This window comes from Psittacula echo, assembly GCF_963264785.1.
Source record: "Psittacula echo genome assembly, chromosome: 2".
NCBI classification, from domain to species: Eukaryota; Metazoa; Chordata; class Aves; order Psittaciformes; family Psittacidae; genus Psittacula; species Psittacula echo.
In genome coordinates, this window is record NC_137737.1 from 25,420,547 (window position 1) to 25,438,202 (window position 17,656).

The following is a 17,656-nucleotide window of genomic DNA, read 5'->3' on the forward strand; positions in this document are numbered from 1 at the left end:
CCTTTCAGACATCAGAACAAGAGACTAAAGGTCTTCCAAGCAAAAAGGGAATTGTGCAATCTATAGTAGGTCAAGGCTACCACCGTAAGATAGTCCTAGCATCCCAGTCAATACAGAATGTTGTTTATAAGTAAGTATGATTTCAGTGGGCTGTTTATTTTTGTTATCATAGCCTTGTTAAGGATACCTGTCTGTTTATCAGGTGTTTTCAAAACTGTAATGAAATAGATGTTCATGTTGTAATTATTAATAAATACAGTGAAGAGAGAGGCATGCTAAAATGTTTGAGGAGTCCTAAACATCATGTGCATGCCTCCTCTATGGTGGCCAGCAGAGGGCCCAACTGTGTATCTGTTGTAACTAAGAGGGATTAAAGCTTAAAACTGATTTATCTCAAATTCATATTTCTAGTTAGCTAAATCTTTCCCCTTTTTCTCACTAAAAAATACATCTTTTTCAGTAATCCACTTTTCTAAAGTGCAGGAAGAATCTAGTTGCTCTGCCATAAAACTTTAGGAAGTGAAGTCAAGAAAACCAAGGCAACTTGTAATTATGTTTTTGAGTATCCTCACTCTATTTGGGCATCATGGTATACTTTTGATAAATAAGAATAGCAAGGTACATACACCTTCATAAATTAAATTTGTTATATTGATTTAATATGATTTAATTTTTTTTAGGATAAAGTTTTCTCTGCATGCAGATCTCCTGGAGCTCTGCTTTTACTGTTTAATTTAGTAGGATTGCTATTTGTTGGCTAACTTCTGTGTCTCTTTAAGCGATGGCCAGTCCTCAGCAATACCTGTAGCAAGTATGGAATTTGCAGCAATCTGTCTAAGAAATGCCTTGCTGCTGCTCCCAGAAGATCAGCAGGAGCTAAAGCAAGAAAATGGATCTAAAACTAGTAATCAGCTGGGGGGAAATACAGAGAACAGTGAAAGCAGTGAAGCATGCAGGTAAACAGAATTACATATAAACCTTTATTTCTGTCTCTGGGCTGACAGTCCGTGTCTGCTACCTCTTCTGTTTGGCCAGCAGAAAAAATAACATGTATGTAAATTCTCTCAGCAGTGTTGGGATATCCAAGGATATTGTTTAGCTGCTCATTGTTTTAATTGCTGGAATGCTAGTTCAAGACTACAAAACTGAGTTAATTCCTACCATTCCTAACAACTTTAATCAGTGAGACAGTGACATTCATTTTTTCTCTGGCCATCTTTTTTTCAGTGGTGCAAATGTTATGTTTCCAATACCCTTCCACTGTGCGTAGTGGTATTTCTCTAATTATAAATGAACTTTCACACGTTACAGTGATTTTATGTGTGTGTGCATGTGCACCATGTACCTGATTCAATATATAAATGTCTGGCAACTCAGTTGTAAACATTTCCTCATTATCTGATTTGACATTCTTCAGCCCTAGTATGCTTTGTTGTGCTTGTTTTGGACTAGAAATGAGAAACTAGATTTGGAAGATAAGTAGGAAAGCGGCATGGAGCTATTGCGTAATAAATTGCCATTTACAAAAAAGTTTTTTCTTAAGCTCTTTTTCTCCTTAAAGATCCAGAAAAAGTAACTTGTAGGCAATTTTTGTCAAATGTAAACATTAAATAGCAGGAAGGTAGTTTTGGTTTGGAGGGGTTTTTTTTGTTTTTGTTTTTTTTTTGTGCGTGTTTATCCTGATGCATCCAAAACTTCTTTCTGTAGAGTAACTTTCCTGGCCATAGCCTGCGCTTTCACTAATGACTGTTTTGAGAAGGGAGGAGTTACAATAACTAATCTGTGAAAAGTGGCTATGTTACAACTTGAACTACTTAGTAATAAAATACCCAAGCTGTTTTTGTCAGACTCAAGTACAGATAAATTTTAAGAAGGATCAATTTGTCACCTGCCAGGATTTACTGCACATATGCTGTGTTGCATAGGCACAGCACAGCATATGTGCAGTGTATGAGAGACACAGCCTCTCTATTCTGAGGTTGCCTGGAGGTAGGCTATGGCTAGGGGCTGGTGGCTGTTACTGCTACAACCATATTTAAAGTCTATTCACTGTTCTCTGTAACGTTCTTGTCCCAATGACAGTCTTTCCTGACAAGTTACTAAATGACTTATAAAAATCTGGGGGTTTCTGTGGTTGAATGTTTCGGGGTTTTTTGTTTGTTTGCTTTCTTCTTCTTACCTTACCGAGGTTGGAGGTTGTGAACTAACTTTCTCCGGCAAGCTATATGCAGCCCATTGAGATGAAGCTTCTCAGGTTTAAATGAGAGGTCAATTTTAAGCTTATGGGGCCCACTAAGGGGCACTGATGAAAACAAAATGGTGACCCTTACTCAGACAAGACCTCCTTTTTTGTTTTGGTTGCAGGGTGGTGGTGTTTGGTTTTGTAGGAATGAGGAAAGGAAAACATGTGCTATATGGGAAGATACTTTACTGCCTTCTGCTTTTAAAAGCAGATGCTTCTTCAGCTTAAAAAACAACACAACAGCAACAATAGAAAAGCTTCCCTCGTATCTTTCAGTTCTCATTGCCAATTTCAAAATATCCAGCAACAAAGCTGGCTGTTCTTGAATCTGTGTGTCACATTCTGAAAGATTCCCTAGGAATTTGTTACTTCTGACAGAGGAACCTCCATGAGAGATGAGTAAAATGCATAAGGCATTTGAAGAAAATCACGCTAGTTGAGCAGGATGCTTTTGGAGCAAATCCCACCAATTGAGCAGGCTGATTCTGAGGCAGAAAGAAGCTTAGCCACAAAAAACAGTGAACACTTTCAATAGTTAAGGGTACTTTTTAATCTAATTTTTGGCAAAGCCATGAAGTATATACACTACAACAGCACTGAGTACAGTTTTCCTTGGAGTCTGTTGCTTTCTGTTTTGAAGGTCTAAGTTGGAGTTACCTGTTTGTAATAAGGAGATACGAAACTGCATCAGTTTAAAAGTTCGTGTTAAGTGGACAGACTCTTTTGAAATAATTTTAAAAATTAAGTGCAGCTAGAAGTCTAAAGTAAGGTGCATAACTTTGTGTGTTATCTTTCTAGAATCTTTATGTAAGTAGCTTTTAAGATATCTGGGGAGAGAACTAGTTTACTGCTTTTCTTACATGCTAAAACAGAAGAGAGGCTACCAATGCAGCAAGTTCTGTGTCTTTCCAGTTTAAAGTTCTTGTCCTATACTGAACTTCAAAGAAATAACTCAAGGCTGTGGAGAATGGTGTGGGTTGTTTGGTCTGTCAGTCAAATCCTTCCCAGCAAATGTCTTTCTTCTTCCTTCTCACATAGGATGGTTTGGATAAGAGCATGTGTCTCAATTTCCGCGTAGCTTCATTTCCCTGCTTTTTAGGCTATAGGATTTTTGCTGTCCTTTAAATGGAGTGAATAAATATTGATGCTTATTGCACTAAGAATTTTTTAATTGATTATTTAGTCAGTCTTTATAATTAATACACTGTTTTTATTCCAGCAATAAAAGTCATGAAGGGGATAAATTCATTGCAGCTCCACCTTCTTCGCCTTTGAAGAAACAAGAATTAGAAAATTTAAGGCAAGTAAATAATATATTATTATTATAAAATATTATTACAAAATATGAAACTGTGCTATGATTCTGGAGTCATTCCTAGCTTTTTGTTTTTTGTTTAGGGACTTGCAACACTGAATTGTAGCTGTTAATCTAAGGATGCCTTTTTTCAAATGTGTGTGCTTCCTTTCTTCTGGGCTTTCAGTTCAAACAAATAGAAACCATCCAGAATTTCAATTCAGAAAGTGGATTTGTCTGTTTGATCCCACAGTTATAGGCTTAGCATTATATGTTGTGCAAAAATAAAAAACTAAGTCCCTTAAATGACAAGCCTAAAAATATGACCATGGCTATTCTGGTAGGTGGAATGGGTGGAATTACTGTGTGGTAGCTTTTTTCTTTAAGGCCTTGATAAGACTAGTTTGGAATTCAGCCCCCACAACATTGTATACTTGTTTGATGGGGAAAAAGAAAAGGAAGTGGTGAAAGCAGCTATGCTGCTTTCAGATGAGAATGGTGCTCCTTTCAGCAGCAGTAAATCAATAGTTTACATTTAAGAGAAAGAAGAGTTGCTGGTGTCTAGGCATTTGACTTCCTCACCATGGAAGAACATAGGTAAAATTTGACTGTAGATTTTTTTTTCATGTTCTCAGAGATACTTAAGTTACTTGTTCAGTAGTCTGAGTGCTTTCCAAACAGAGTAACTCCCATGTGTCTAAATAAGTATCATGTTATCTGGAAACCCTTTACTTTTCCCCAACAAGATTATCATTTGCTGGCAATGTTAATTATTACAGGTGGCTGCCAGCCTGCTGAAAATCTCTCTTACTATAAAGTGTCCACCTGTTTAGGAAAAAGAAATCTGTTTTAAGTTTCCATTATGGACAAAGCATACAGTAATTTCCCACTTAAACTCTTGGGTAAACACTCTGTTCCAGCCTAACCCCAGGTAACCTGTGTTTTATAATGACCAGCTTAACCTTTGCTTTGCTCCACTATGTGTAGCAAATCTACTTGCATTCATTTGAAAGCAATTTAGCAGGAATCTGTAAGGAGACATCACTGAGACCTTAATTATTTATTTTGAAGTGGTACAAGAGCATGCTACTCCAAATAGAAAGCACTGGATTAAAAACAGTGGTTGTGGTTTTGGTTTGGGATTTTTTTTCCCTCCTGACTGTTGAAAATGTGGTTGCTGCATGTCAAAATTACATGGTGTCACTTTGTGGTTTTCTTTTTTAATACATAGTCTTTTCTTTCACAATCAGCTGTTGTTATATACTGATGAAACCTGACAACATGTCAGGAGAAACTTATTAGTTTAGCAAGAATTACACAGCTTCTGGTAAGGAACATCATATAAGGAAAGGAAAATCATTAATTTAATATTTTGTAATACTGGCTTTGGTGGTTAAATGCAGAGGACCAGACATCCCTAGAATGCTTCTGCTAAAACTACTTCTAAGTTTCTGTAGACAGCTGTGAAAAGCAAAATACGTTATGCTCAAATGTTAGTGTATTCATGTAGACTTGTTCACTAAGGAGCTAAGTGAGAAAATGAAAATTCTTGTCTAGTCAGGGAATATTAAGAAAAAATACTGAATGGTGGCAAGGATTATCCTGAGGAATAGGTGTCTATTCAATTCAGTTCTTTTCTGTTAAGTCACTGGATTATAAAAACCTCTTGCTTCTAGAACTGAAATAGGCAACTCAAATGCTTCTTTTGCATCATTTTGTACAGGTGCACATCCTCCTAAGAGTTTAAAGACTTTGCGTCTAAATAGTTCTTAAAAATTAAAAATACCATCTAGAAAAAGCTTGTGTGTCATATGTATTGTTTGGTAGTTGAGCAGACTGTTCTCACATTAAACAGTAATTAAGTAATTAAGCAAGGTTTTAAAAGCACCAAGCAGAAGTCTGAGGACACCAAGCATTGCTAAGAATTGATGCATAGGAAGTAGAAACTCCAGGTTTTTCTTCTCAGTTTCTTCTAAACAGTTCTGCTCCTTGCTGCTTCTCATCCTCTGAGATGCCAGTTCCTCTGCTCTACTGTCAGCCTGTGGTATGTTTCAGCACACCGCAACAACGCAACACTGTTAGGATATATCAAGAGTACAGGAGGTCTGGTAGACCACAGGGCTACTAAATTTGAAATTTTGTGGATTGTATTGTGAAAGTTGAGATGGCTAGCAACAGCCCTGGTTATAGCCCTTTTCTCCCTGAATTGAACAACTTTGTGTGAGAATGTTGATTTTCCCCTACCAAGCAGCTAGAGATGAAGGAATAGTTTGATCACCTGCTTTGTCCTGAAGAGAGATGGACTGCAAACCCTTGCTGTAAGCCATATGATCCAATTGTACCTTCCCCCACCTTTCTTTTGACTCTTCTGTTGGCCATCTCCAGCCCATCATTATTTTTTATTTTATTTACTTACATATTGTTGAAGTGTGCATACCTTAGTATTGTATATGGTATTCCAGGACAGTCACTGACATTGCTGATAATTTCACAGGTTAATACTGTAAGGCCCACAATTACCCACTGATATACCTTGTCTCTTCTCCCCCCAGCTACCCAGTTTTGCCTCTTTTGTCCACTTAAAAGGTTGCAGTGGGCTGTTTGGCCCTGTCACAATACTGAAAGCTCAGAATGCTAATCATCCCATGGCTGTTTATCTCTCTTCTTCCTCACTCTCAGCCACTTCATAGTTCTTCCCCATCTCCCCTTTGCTGGTGCTGAATTTCCACATTTGACTAAGCACCTTTTGCATTCTGTATTTCTTAAAATTTTGGATAGTATTGGCTGTGTTGAAAGATAAAAAGCAGAGAGGTTATAGCCACTGTTGTGCTCAGTTAGCTAGTAGAAATTATCTCACATTAGTGATGCTTTCTGAACAGTTTAGAAGTGCCATTTTTGATGTCTTCATAGTAAATTTTGAAGAACTAGATTTGCTCTGGCTTGCACTTTGCCTGAGAAATAAGCCAAGTCAGACAGGGAGTTTGAGTTCTGTAAGCTTTCAGTCTGTGTGGGCTGACAAATCCTGTTGCCTAGACCTACACAAGAGGCTGTTTGACAGTTTAAGAAAACATTTTTCTTTTTCCTAGTGCAAGGGCAGTCTTATTTTGGGCATGCGGAGGCTCAGTGATGCTGGAAGTCTGCCATGCTCAAAGGTGACCTGTGGAGTTTTGTCAGAATCCTGACCAGGGTGAAAAACTAGTTTGTCTTTTCCCTTGTGCAATTTTTCTGCTCCGGTTAGCTGTCAGGTCTCCTGAGCATTTGGTTTAGCTGTTCCAACAATGGATCCAAGTGTGCAAAAAGAGTACTGCAGGGAAGAAAACCTGAATGTTTTCCTCTTCTTTAGATGGCTGTAGCTGAAGAATTTTGCCAGCTCTTACAAGGCTTAAACAGTGACAGGTCTTTAGAGCAGAGGAGTAGGTTTCAGTTTTGCTGGACTAACTGTTGTGTGATTGGAGTGTGTCTTGTGTTTGAGTTCACACTTTCAGAAGTACAAAAAGGCTGTAAAAATGTTGTGGGAAATAGAAGATACCTATTGGTATAAAGGCCAGCAGAAACCAACTCTGCAAGCCTTGACTTGTATTTAACTGGTGATGCTTTCCATCTCTGCTGATTTAAAAGCTGTGCTTCCTTGGGACAGAGATGAAAAGAGGCTGTTTAGGAACAGACTTATTACAGAGATTTAAAGAAAAAAAAATTTCCCCATTCCTTTCCCCTCCCCAGTCACAATCTTTCAGAAATATTTTAGGTTTGAGATTTGAGCTGGGGAAGCTTTCCTGTCCCTCTCTCAAGCTTTTGTATGTGTTCAGATTTGATGTGACATCTGGGCCCAGTGCAGAGGAAGTGGGGGGTAGGGAGAAATACTGGAGAAGCTTCTTATCCTGCTTGTGTGTAATTAAGGAGCATGCCTCCTGGGAAAGGGGAATAAAGGAACCCCAGGTCCTGCCACGAATTACATGACTTACTGCTAGACCGAAAATGGGCTTGACAGTTGCCAGAAGGTTGGCACGGTAATAGCCCACCTACCAGCGGGAGAGTCGAAGGCTTTCCTCCCATTGCTCCCAACGTGAGACCCTACTAAGAGGATCTGCTTTCCCTCCCTGGAGAAGGACAGTCTGCTCACAGCAAGGTTTCTCAGGCACAGGCTTGTGCCTTTAGGACAAGGCAGCCTGCATTGAATAGTGTCTTACCAAGTGGAAAATAACCTCAAGTGCTGTGTTTGGGTAGGGAGAGGGCAGTTGTTACAAAGTGTGAAGCTTGGCCTAATAATGGCATCCTGGCATAGAGTTACTGTTTGAAGGTGGAAAACGCAAGTAGTTCAGATTTTATTACAGAATCTGCCAGAGATTTTGGGGTTTTGGAAAGATAAGTCTGTGATGGCAACAAAATGCCACAGATCAATCGGAGTCTTGGCAGCAGGTTACAGCTCTCAAAACTGGAAATGCCAAATTCTTCAGTGTTTGTTGTGTGCCTGTGTGCAAACATTGTAGAATACAAGAGTGAAATGCGCTACAACTTCATTGATTACTGTTATGTGTCTAGAGATTGTACCTTGCTGAAATCTACAAATCTGCAACTCTTTGCTGCAGCAGGAGGGGAGGGTGGGCAAGTACAAATCTGAGTCCAAACAAATAAAAAGAGAGTGAGAAGGGGAAACCATTCCTGAGAAAAATTATAAAAATATGTGGTGAGGTCCATCGTTCTTTAATCTGTTACTTATGGTCCAGATTGCAAAATCTGACTGAGCAGACTGTGGTGACCCTTGGTTTATAGAACACAACATATGTATCTCTTAATTCAGAGAATGCGATTGAGGCCATAGATAATAGAACACTAGCTCCTTCATAGATTGATGCAAAGGCATTATTGCAAGTTCATGATTTATTTTTTCACCATTCAAGACATTAACAGCTGCATTTGGAATTGCGGAATTCTTCATTTAACATATTGGCTTCCCTCCCCCCCTTTTTTTTTATTTTTGTTTTTTCTTTTTCCTTCCAGGTGCTCAATACTTGCGTGTAGTGCTTACGTGGCTCTGGCTTTGGGTGATAACCTTATGGCATTGAATCACGCAGATAAACTTCTTCAGCAACCAAAGCTGTCAGGGTCTCTTAAGTAAGTCTGATGTGGTCGTTTCTTCTTTCTTAGCCCTGCTTTTTGCTGGAGAGTTCAGAGTTGAAGCTTCCAATGTCTGTAGCTGCTTGCCAGTTCTGTATCTGATGCAAAGAATTGCTTGGCCCGCTCCTGTTCTTGTTGAAGCCCTGACTAAATGTTCATTGACACGCAGGAACGTGAGTCCCCTCCTTTGTGTATGAATTCCATGTAATTCAGAGTCTATCACTGCTTTTGTTGCTATTTGTTAATCTCCAGCAGTGGCAGGACCATCTGGTCTCTGTCCTTATTCACTGTGGGGCTGCACGTGCTGGTGCTGGCACAGCACAAGGGGCAGGAATGAGCACCTGGGGGTAGACATCAGCCCAAACCAGCGTGCTGCTGAAAAGCTCCCTTATGAAACTATGGCCTCAGACGGTAAGGTTTGCTCAGTTAGTAGAGTACCAGATTTTGGGTGTGTAAGACTTTCACTTCTCTGCTACTGTTGTGCTTATAGGTTCCATTCTTCACTTTCTCAGTTCTCATTTGACACTGTATTTTTGGGAGGATATTCAAAGCTCATTCTGTTTCTACCCACCAGTTCCCATATATCTCTTTAAGCAGCTTTAGCTCCATCCTTCTGACCTTGTATGTACACTTAATTCCTATATCATACACAGAATAAAATTAAATAAAATTTAAATAATAATTAAATAAAATTTATTGTAGTACTATTTTTCAAAACTGGTAATGTATTTACAGAAAGCAAGCTAACTTGTGCTTATTTTTATATGCTGGCAGCATACTGTAAAATGGATCACACCAATAAAAGTCTTGGCTCCTATGCTCCAGACTGTTGCTGGAGTTCATCTTTGTGCACAGTCATTGTATGAGCAAGATTTTAGAGGAGTTCACAAGGTACACATACTTTCATGAAGGCAGTGTTACCACTATGTAATGCAAGAAATGCTAGCTGGCAGTTGCTTTGGAAAAACAGAGACATGTCTCTTGGTCCCAGGAAACAAAACTTTCGTGCATACTGGGAATATCGAACTGTTCCTGTTTTCTTAAATGAAATAATTTGCATGTAGAATGTTATGTTTTCTAGATCAGATCCAAATTGCAGAATTTATTTGGGATGACTGAGTGATATTCTACCTGGTTATTTTGTAATTCATTACAACCAACTGTGCAGTCAGTTTAAAGTGTACTGTTTACAACTGCATAGAACAAGCATGAAGATTTTTTGCTCAACTTTTGTTTCAGATTAAATATTTGCAAACTATGCTCTTGATTGACTGACAGGATTCCTTCTGTTCCAAAATTGAAAAGGAAAGCTGCTGAGTAGCTGAGCTGAACTCTGCAAGTGTCAAACATTAGACTTGCTTAGATCATTTGCAAAATCTGCAGTTGGAAAGGTGTTTGTGCCCCATGGACAGGCCTGTATAGATGCTGTTCTTAGATATGTAGCTATATCAGAGAATTAATTTGATTTTTATTGAATGGAAGGTCACTTAACACCTTAAATTATACAAGTATCCATATCCTGGGGTGTTTTTTGTAAGGATTCATTTTTTAATTCTCTGAGATAAAGCCATACCAAGGTACTGTCTTGGTGAACTGGCAATTCCTGTGCAAGAATGGTTGTAACTCAGGTGCAGATGTTTTTAACAACATTAGCACCTAAAAGCAGTAACTGGCAGAACTGGGTATTGTGACAATACTTTCTAAGCAAGCTAACTTCCACTGAGGTGTTTCAAGTAATAGTTTTCATGTGCTCACATTAAAATCTGCATTCAGTTTGTCCTACATAACAAACTGTGGGGGTTGTTAAGCTGACATTTGTACCTAACCCTTTGCTGTTGCAGGTTTCTTGGGCATTTGTATGCAGCAGAAGCTCTCATCTCTTTAGACAGAATATCTGATGCCATCACTCATTTGAACCCGGAGAATGTCACTGATGTTTCCCTTGGGATCTCTTCAAATGAGCAGGATCAAGGTTAATGAACCTACACTTCATTAGAACTGGTTATGCTTTCCGTTGCTTTCCTGCTGTAACTTTGTATATACAAATACAATGATGATTGAGACACCTTGCCTTAAGTGACATAAATTCTTGAGCAAACTGATAGAATTTCCCTCTTTAATGCCAGACTGTGAAGAAAGAAGTAAATTTGTATCTTTATATTCTTTTTGTAATAAGCTTTAAAAAAGCTCACAGAACATGATGGGGTTTGTGTTTCTTTTTTCTTTGCAGGGTCAGACAAAGGAGAGAATGAGGCAATGGAATCTTGTAAGTACCAGCCACTGCATAGAGTACAGGAAGTTACTTGGCCAGTTTGGAATAAAAATGTAGTTTCTTTTTCTTTAATTGCAGCTGGCAAGCAGACCCCACAGTGTTACCCCAGTTCAATCACATCTGCACGAACAATGATGTTATTTAACCTTGGAAGTGCTTACTGCTTGAGGAGTGAATATGACAAAGCTCGAAAGTGTCTTCATCAGGTATGAAAAACAAATCTCAAGACAGCTTCAGGGACAAACATGCTTCCTTCAAAGTGCCATTTAGATCAGCAAATCCTGATGATTCTATAGCCCAGGTTTATTTGCAGACTTCGCTTAGATGGTGGTTCTCTTCTGTCTTTATGAACCGATCTCTATTAGTAACGTAAAATGAAGGATTCCAAATTTCTTTCTTGTGTAAATAGTTCAATACCACTTTTTCTTCTAGGCTATATCAAAACAGTGCAATATGGAAGCCGTTTCACTTTTTCCAAGTTTGTTTGTTTGTTTGTGTGTGTGTTGTTCTTTCTTCTTAATGCCCTAATAGTAATTGTTATATTTCAGAGGAGGAAGTTCTTGAGGGCCTTGAGTTTACTTCTCTCTTACCAGTTTTAACTCACCATCTAAGGTATTAACTTTAGGACTGTGAGAACATACTGCAGTGCTGCTGGAGGTACGTTCCTTGACTGCCTCTTGTCCCTAGAGTTCTCAAGCACTGCTTTTGAAACTCTGTCTTCACTTAGCCTGGCTCATTTGGTCTTTCTTATGGCTGGGACCATCTCTTTCAATGATGATGTTTGTCTCTTTTTGCAGCCACTCCTGTCTGTCAGGAAAGACTGCTCAAGTGATTTGTCGAGATGCAAACTGAAACAAGAGTCTTCCAAATTACTTCACAGTAGTTGTGCAGTAAACAGATTCAAATTCATTGAGGTTCTCAACTGGTTAAGCGAGTTGTCTTCGTCTTTTTTCTCCCAAGACTTCTTAGGATTAGGCAGGTGTCTGGGTTTGGCCTCTGCAGCAAATGTGTAAAGCCCAAAGGAGTGTAAGGCCATCTGTGGATGTACAGTATATTAGGTGTCTGTATCTACAATAAATTAATGAATTTGACTTTGTAGCCAAAAATATTGGAAAGCTAATGAGCAGTCCCTGTTAACTTTGTATTCTGAATTTTGGAGAAGTGGAGGTTACCTTCTTCACCTGTCATCTCACCAGGAAACCATAATAGATTGGCCTAGGAATTTGTCCTGGGTTCAGCAGTAGCAGTCATTTTTTCTCCTTCTTAGTAGCTGGTGCAGTGCTGTTTTTTTGACTTTTGGCTTGGGAACAGCACTGATAACACCAATGTTTTTAGTTACTGCTCAAATGTTTAGTCTGACCAAGGACTTTCTGAGTCTCATGCTCTGCCAGGGAGGAAGGGAAACTGGGAGGAAGCAGAGACAGGACACCTGACCCAAACTAGCCAAAGAGATATTCCATACCACAGCACGTCATGCCCAGGATGTAAACTGCAGGCAGTTACCTGGAAGGGTTAGATCACTGCTCGGGTCAGGCTGGGTATCGGTCAGCAGGTGGTATTGTATTCTTTTCCCTTGTTATTTCCCTTATCATTATTATTATTGGTGGTAGCAGCAGTGGTTTGTGTTATACCTTAGTTACTGGACTGTTCTTATCTCAACCCGTGGGAGTTAACATTCTTTCCATTCTTCTCCCCATCCCTCCGGGAGAGGGAGGATGAAAGGGCGGGGGGAGTGAGGACTGAGCTTAAACCACGACAGAATTACAGATTCATATTAACCATATAGCAGATGGTCCTGCTAACTAGTGTGAAACAGATTATCTTCTCTCCTTGCATGCATAAACCTGCTGGAGTGCATTAGTTTGAAGAAGTCTTTAGTTTAGGAATTGTTACTTGTTTTTGTTAGCTCAGATGGTGGTAACAGTCTTGTCAAGGGGCACTTTCTTTGAGCTGGGTGTTTCTCAAGCACTTTTTCTCCCCATCCTTTTCTTTTTCAATAAGGCTGCTTCGCTGATCCACCCCAAAGAGATCCCTCCGGAGGCTATTCTGCTGGCTGTGTATCTTGAATTACAGAATGGTAAGTTTGGGAATGTTCTACCAACCTGGACATAGGATACAAGGGAAGGCGGGCAGTAATTGTCATTCCTAGTCTTTATAGAGCTGTGCCAATATTTTGAATGATACCCTTTAGGTCCTATCTTTGGTTTACACTGCTATGGATACAGGTATCCACACCCTCAGTTCCATAGTTTATTGCCATCCTGTTCTTGACTTCCTAAACATTCATCTTCAGAGCTGAATGCTTCTATGCTTTGTGCAGGAATCAGACATCTTGGATAGGCTCAGTAAAACCTGTGATGAGGTTTATACTATAAAGAGGGTTTGAAAGGCTTTTCATTAAAAGACAACTGCAAACCAGGTTTCCCAAAGAAGCCATGTCAAAGCCTATGTAGGAAGTACTCCAGCAAAGCTTGTAATATTCATAACTCTCTTCTGAAACCCTTCCTTCTTTTTGAAGGTTCACTGTGTTTGCATGGAAGAAAAACCCAAACTAACTATATAATGGGGAACTGGAAAGTTCGCACTTCAATTCTGCAGCATGAGCAGACTGGTGCAGCTGTGCTACTGACATTGTCATGGTTGTGGACCTGTGCCCCTTGGTGCTTAATGTCCTCACGCTATGAAATGTTCAGTGTGCTTCTTTCCCTTCAGTTGACTTGCATTGCAGGCAGGCAGTGCACTTGAGCATTTGTATTCAGAATTGAGACTTCTACAAAGCTTTTCTTACAGAGATATTTCTAAGTTGGAATTTTGGAAACCTTTGTTTCTGCAACAAAGTAGTACAGAGCAGAAGAGAGCAGAAAGTGGGATTTACATCTCTCCTTTGAAAGTATATAATCAAAAGGAGCTACAGGCATTCTTTTTTGTTCTATAAATGGCAACAGAAAAGTATATCTCTTCTGAAACAAAAACTTCAGTGAAAGTACTTGGTAAGAGGGAGAAATGTTCTTTCTTTTCAGAATGTAGCAGGTTTCCCCCTACAGTTTTATAGGTTTAACAAAAAGTTTTCCATTTACATTGGTGTTTATTTGATGGGCCATGCATGCAATTGAAAATCAGATTATTTTAAAAGCATGTTTTATAAACCCTCTTGACATTTGCATTATTGTCTATAACATCCCATTGTGGGGGCATTTTGTGTGAGATCTAGAGTCTTGCTGTGTGGATGGGAGAGGTGCTGTTCAGGAATTTAGAAGGTGCTCTGGGATCTTCCAGCTCTGAGGGGAAAGCTTGATGCCTTCACTAAGAGTAGGCAGAACCAAGCAATACTATCTATCTTTTCAAATTTAGCTTTGTCTAATGCTTTTCATGTCCATGTCAGCATTTCACTGAATAGGAAGACTATCACTATTGTGTGGCCTAGGCCCAGGGCTCTGTTCTGAAAAAAGTGATTTATGGGTCATACAAAGGCACTTGGCTTTGTTGGATTTTTCTTTAATCGGCAGTTGTCTTGTAGGTAACACACAGCTGGCACTGCAGATCATCAAGAGAAACCAGCTTCTCCCTTCTCTGAAGACACTCTCGGACATGCGGAAGAAGCCCGTTTTTCAGCCAGTGCACTCCATCCAGCCTATTCAGATGCCGCCCTTTACCACTGTTCAAAGGAAGTGAGGTTTCAACCTGCAGCTGCCCTACCCACCAGGGCTTGGGATTTTGTATAGTTTTTTAACCTATGACACCTGCATACCCCAGTTGCTGGAGTGTGTTCATTTATGTAAATTTTTAATAAAACATGGAAACAAAAAGGCAGGCTTGGAGGTGTTTCCTTAAAGGAAGAGAGGTTGGTATCTGTTCTGAATGTGAGTGGCAGTTTACTTACCAATACAAAGCAGCTAACCAAGTGTGTAATTCAGCTCTTTTCAAAGAGACTGGAAGGAAGTGACAGGAAGGAGAGTACCATTTACCTAAAGTTGTGTTGCATTGGCTGCTGTGTTTTGACACACATGAGCTATGGGTTTGTATTCCTCAAAGAGGCTCTAAGTTAACAGAGCTATGCTCCACTTCCCTGCAGCAGCTGAGAGTATGGCCCTTGCTGTGGCTGAATCAGAATCATAGCATGCAGGAGAGCCAGGTTCCCTTCTATTGTCTTCTAAAGTGCTGCATTGATGAGTGGGGCCAGTGAGCTGTTTGGTAAGTGGCCCCTTCTGCTGCTTACAGGCTGAAGGCCATGGACTGCTCTCCCAGAGCCCAGGGGCTCTGCTTGCTTCTGCCTCTTCAGCTCAATGACGGGAAGAACCAGAAAGGGAAAGGTGCAAGAGCTGACTGGTCAGCAAGGACAAAAACTGCGGCTGCTCAGCCTTTGCCAGCAGAGCAAGGCCATAGGGGTGAAGGATAACAGGCACAGCAGGCAGTGGGTGCTCTAAAGCGACCAGTGCTGGGAAACACTGTTGCTTCAGTGGGGGGTTCAGTGCAACATGGGGGTTGTTGGTTTTGTGTTGGGTTTTATTTTTTAATTCTCCTGGGGTTTCTTTGGCCTAAAGGAAGGTGTAATGGTGCAGGTACAGGGGCTGTAAGAAACAGGATTTGGGTTTAGGTTTTGATTTTTTTTTCTTTTTCAATGCAGTTTTTACTTTAGAATAATACCTCTTTCAAAAGTGTTTTCTTCCTTTTGCTTGAACCAAGAGGCTCCAACATAGCAGCATAACCAAGGCCCTGCTGGTTGCTTATTGTGAGCATAGCAAAAGAGAGAAGTGATCCTGCCTTGGGACTTAATCCAGCTAACCTGAGCCCAGCATGGAAGGTAGCGTCTCTCCTCACTTCCTCTCCCCACATAGTTTGTACCATTTCAGCTACTCTTTGACTTTGCCCAGATAACCTTCAGGGTAGAGCTGGGATAATACCTTATCTCCCTGTGCTGCTGGCAGTGTACTTTGCCTCCAGCCATCACCAGAAAGGGCACTTTTCCAAGCAGCCATTTAGGCTGCAGGGCCCTAAGTCTACTCCCAGTAACTTGAGCATTAGTGCAGCTTTGTTCAGGCAAGGAAGCCTGTGGGACAGTCCTGGGTTTGCCCCCAGGAGCTTGACCAAACAAGCCACAAATGACAGAAGAGTAAGTGTATTAAACAATGTACAAGTGGGCATCCCTTCACAGCAAGAAGCTTGAGACCTGCTACTGTCCCCTCCTCTGTTAGTTTCTCTGTTTTTGAAGGCTTTCAGAGTAATGCCCAAGTAGCTTTTTCAATAGCTTTTCTCTCACTGCAAGAGGTGGCACTGACTCTGGCCTCATGTAGAGGCAGTTTAGAAATAGTAAGAATTTAAAAGAAATATGGAAAAAAGTACATGATCACCTTTCTGAAGGGGAAGAATAGAGCCAATACATCCCTCAAGCCAGAGTAGATTGACTGACACAAAAAGGTTAAAGGTGCTCCCTGTGTGGTCAGGCCCTGAATAGAGAAGATTCCTCTCTGCCCTTCCCCCTGTCCCGGAATGCAGGGCATTCACATGCAGAAGTTACTCACTGAGTCCCAGCAGTGCTCAGCTCGCCTCAGGGCTCCAGGAAGGATGGATGCAGGTGTTGTTCCCCAGATATCCCACATCTTATGGCGGCTGTATTTGCATGGGAATAGGAGCATCAGCTCAGCTCCCTCATGCCAACGCCTGTTGCATTGACCACAGCATCACTGCGGTTTCATTTCTTTCTCACCCTCGGGCTGCAGCACTGTTACTTGCAGAGAGGAGTGAGCAGTGGTGCTGACATTCAGCTGTCGGGGTGCATAGCATTAACAGAAGGGGGGGGAAATGTCAGAAAACATCCAGGAAGGAAGCAGTTAAGGGCCTGTCTCCTCTCACAGTCCTCTTTTGCCTTTTCCCTCAGTTGCTACCCACAGCGGAAATTCAGTCAGTAACCTTAATTCTCTCAAGCCATCTTCTGATCCTGCTCATCATTTCTTCTCAAACCTTTTCACCTTTTCCAAAGGAAAAAGGGAGGGGAACAAAACAAAACCCAAACTTTTTAGCTCTGCAAGATGCCACATAAGCCTAGAAAAACTGCATGGAGTAAAAATGGTGAGTTCAGTATCAAATCCATTTCCTCCAGCTGTGACAGTGAGGCTGGGTTTTTAATAGACCAATCAGAGCTTGACCAACACATCAAAACATTGTGCATTGATTTTTCTATTTCATACATCACCATTTCTCCTCCTCTCTCCTCTCAAAGCAGGTACCTCTGGCAAGTTTCCAGTAGCCCTCACCCAGAGAAAGCCAATTTCAAGTTGAGGCAAGTGTTTTCTTTAGTGCATTCCGACAGAAGGGTTAGCCTGGGCAATACAGAAACACACACACACACACAGATGTTTGCCATGAAAAAAACTCCTCACATTTATTTGATTAAACAAAAATAAAATAAACTGCATAGGAACATTTTAAAGTCCAGAGAGACACTGACTTCGTTTTAAGGCTGCCAGTAGCTGATACATCATCTCCTTGCTACATCCTTCAGCCTTCCCTATGGACCGCAAAGATACATTCAGAAGCCTCCATTAACACAAGGGTTCTAACATTTTTGCTCATTCCATGTAAAAGTTTGCACACAACCTGTCATGCTCAACATCTGAAAATCATGTCACTTTTTATCCAAGTAATAATGTCATTGATGCCCTTTTTGGAGCATGGAAGTTCTTGTCACTGCCAGTCTCATTATCAATTAAGATATAAAAGCTCTGAGCAGCTCATT

General features: G+C 40.5%; 1 protein-coding gene across 3 annotated transcripts in view; it reads left to right on the forward strand.

Annotated features, from left to right (window-relative positions):
* CNOT10 (CCR4-NOT transcription complex subunit 10) overlaps positions 1 to 14,720 on the forward strand; it is a 34,482-nt gene extending 19,762 nt beyond the window's left edge. For 2 of the 3 annotated variants that reach the window (XM_080611903.1, XM_080611901.1), the window contains 8 exons: positions 9 to 130; positions 780 to 956; positions 3,462 to 3,542; positions 8,535 to 8,648; positions 10,493 to 10,623; positions 10,882 to 11,129; positions 12,925 to 13,000; positions 14,441 to 14,720. In XM_080611903.1, the coding sequence (XP_080468029.1) occupies positions 9 to 130; positions 780 to 956; positions 3,462 to 3,542; positions 8,535 to 8,648; positions 10,493 to 10,623; positions 10,882 to 11,129; positions 12,925 to 13,000; positions 14,441 to 14,595 (1,104 nt within the window). In that variant the 3' untranslated portion in view covers positions 14,596 to 14,720. The remainder of the gene's footprint in view (positions 1 to 8; positions 131 to 779; positions 957 to 3,461; positions 3,543 to 8,534; positions 8,649 to 10,492; positions 10,624 to 10,881; positions 11,130 to 12,924; positions 13,001 to 14,440) is intronic. The other variant, XM_080611902.1, reaches the window with a different exon arrangement.
* Positions 14,721 to 17,656: the final 2,936 nt, after the last annotated feature.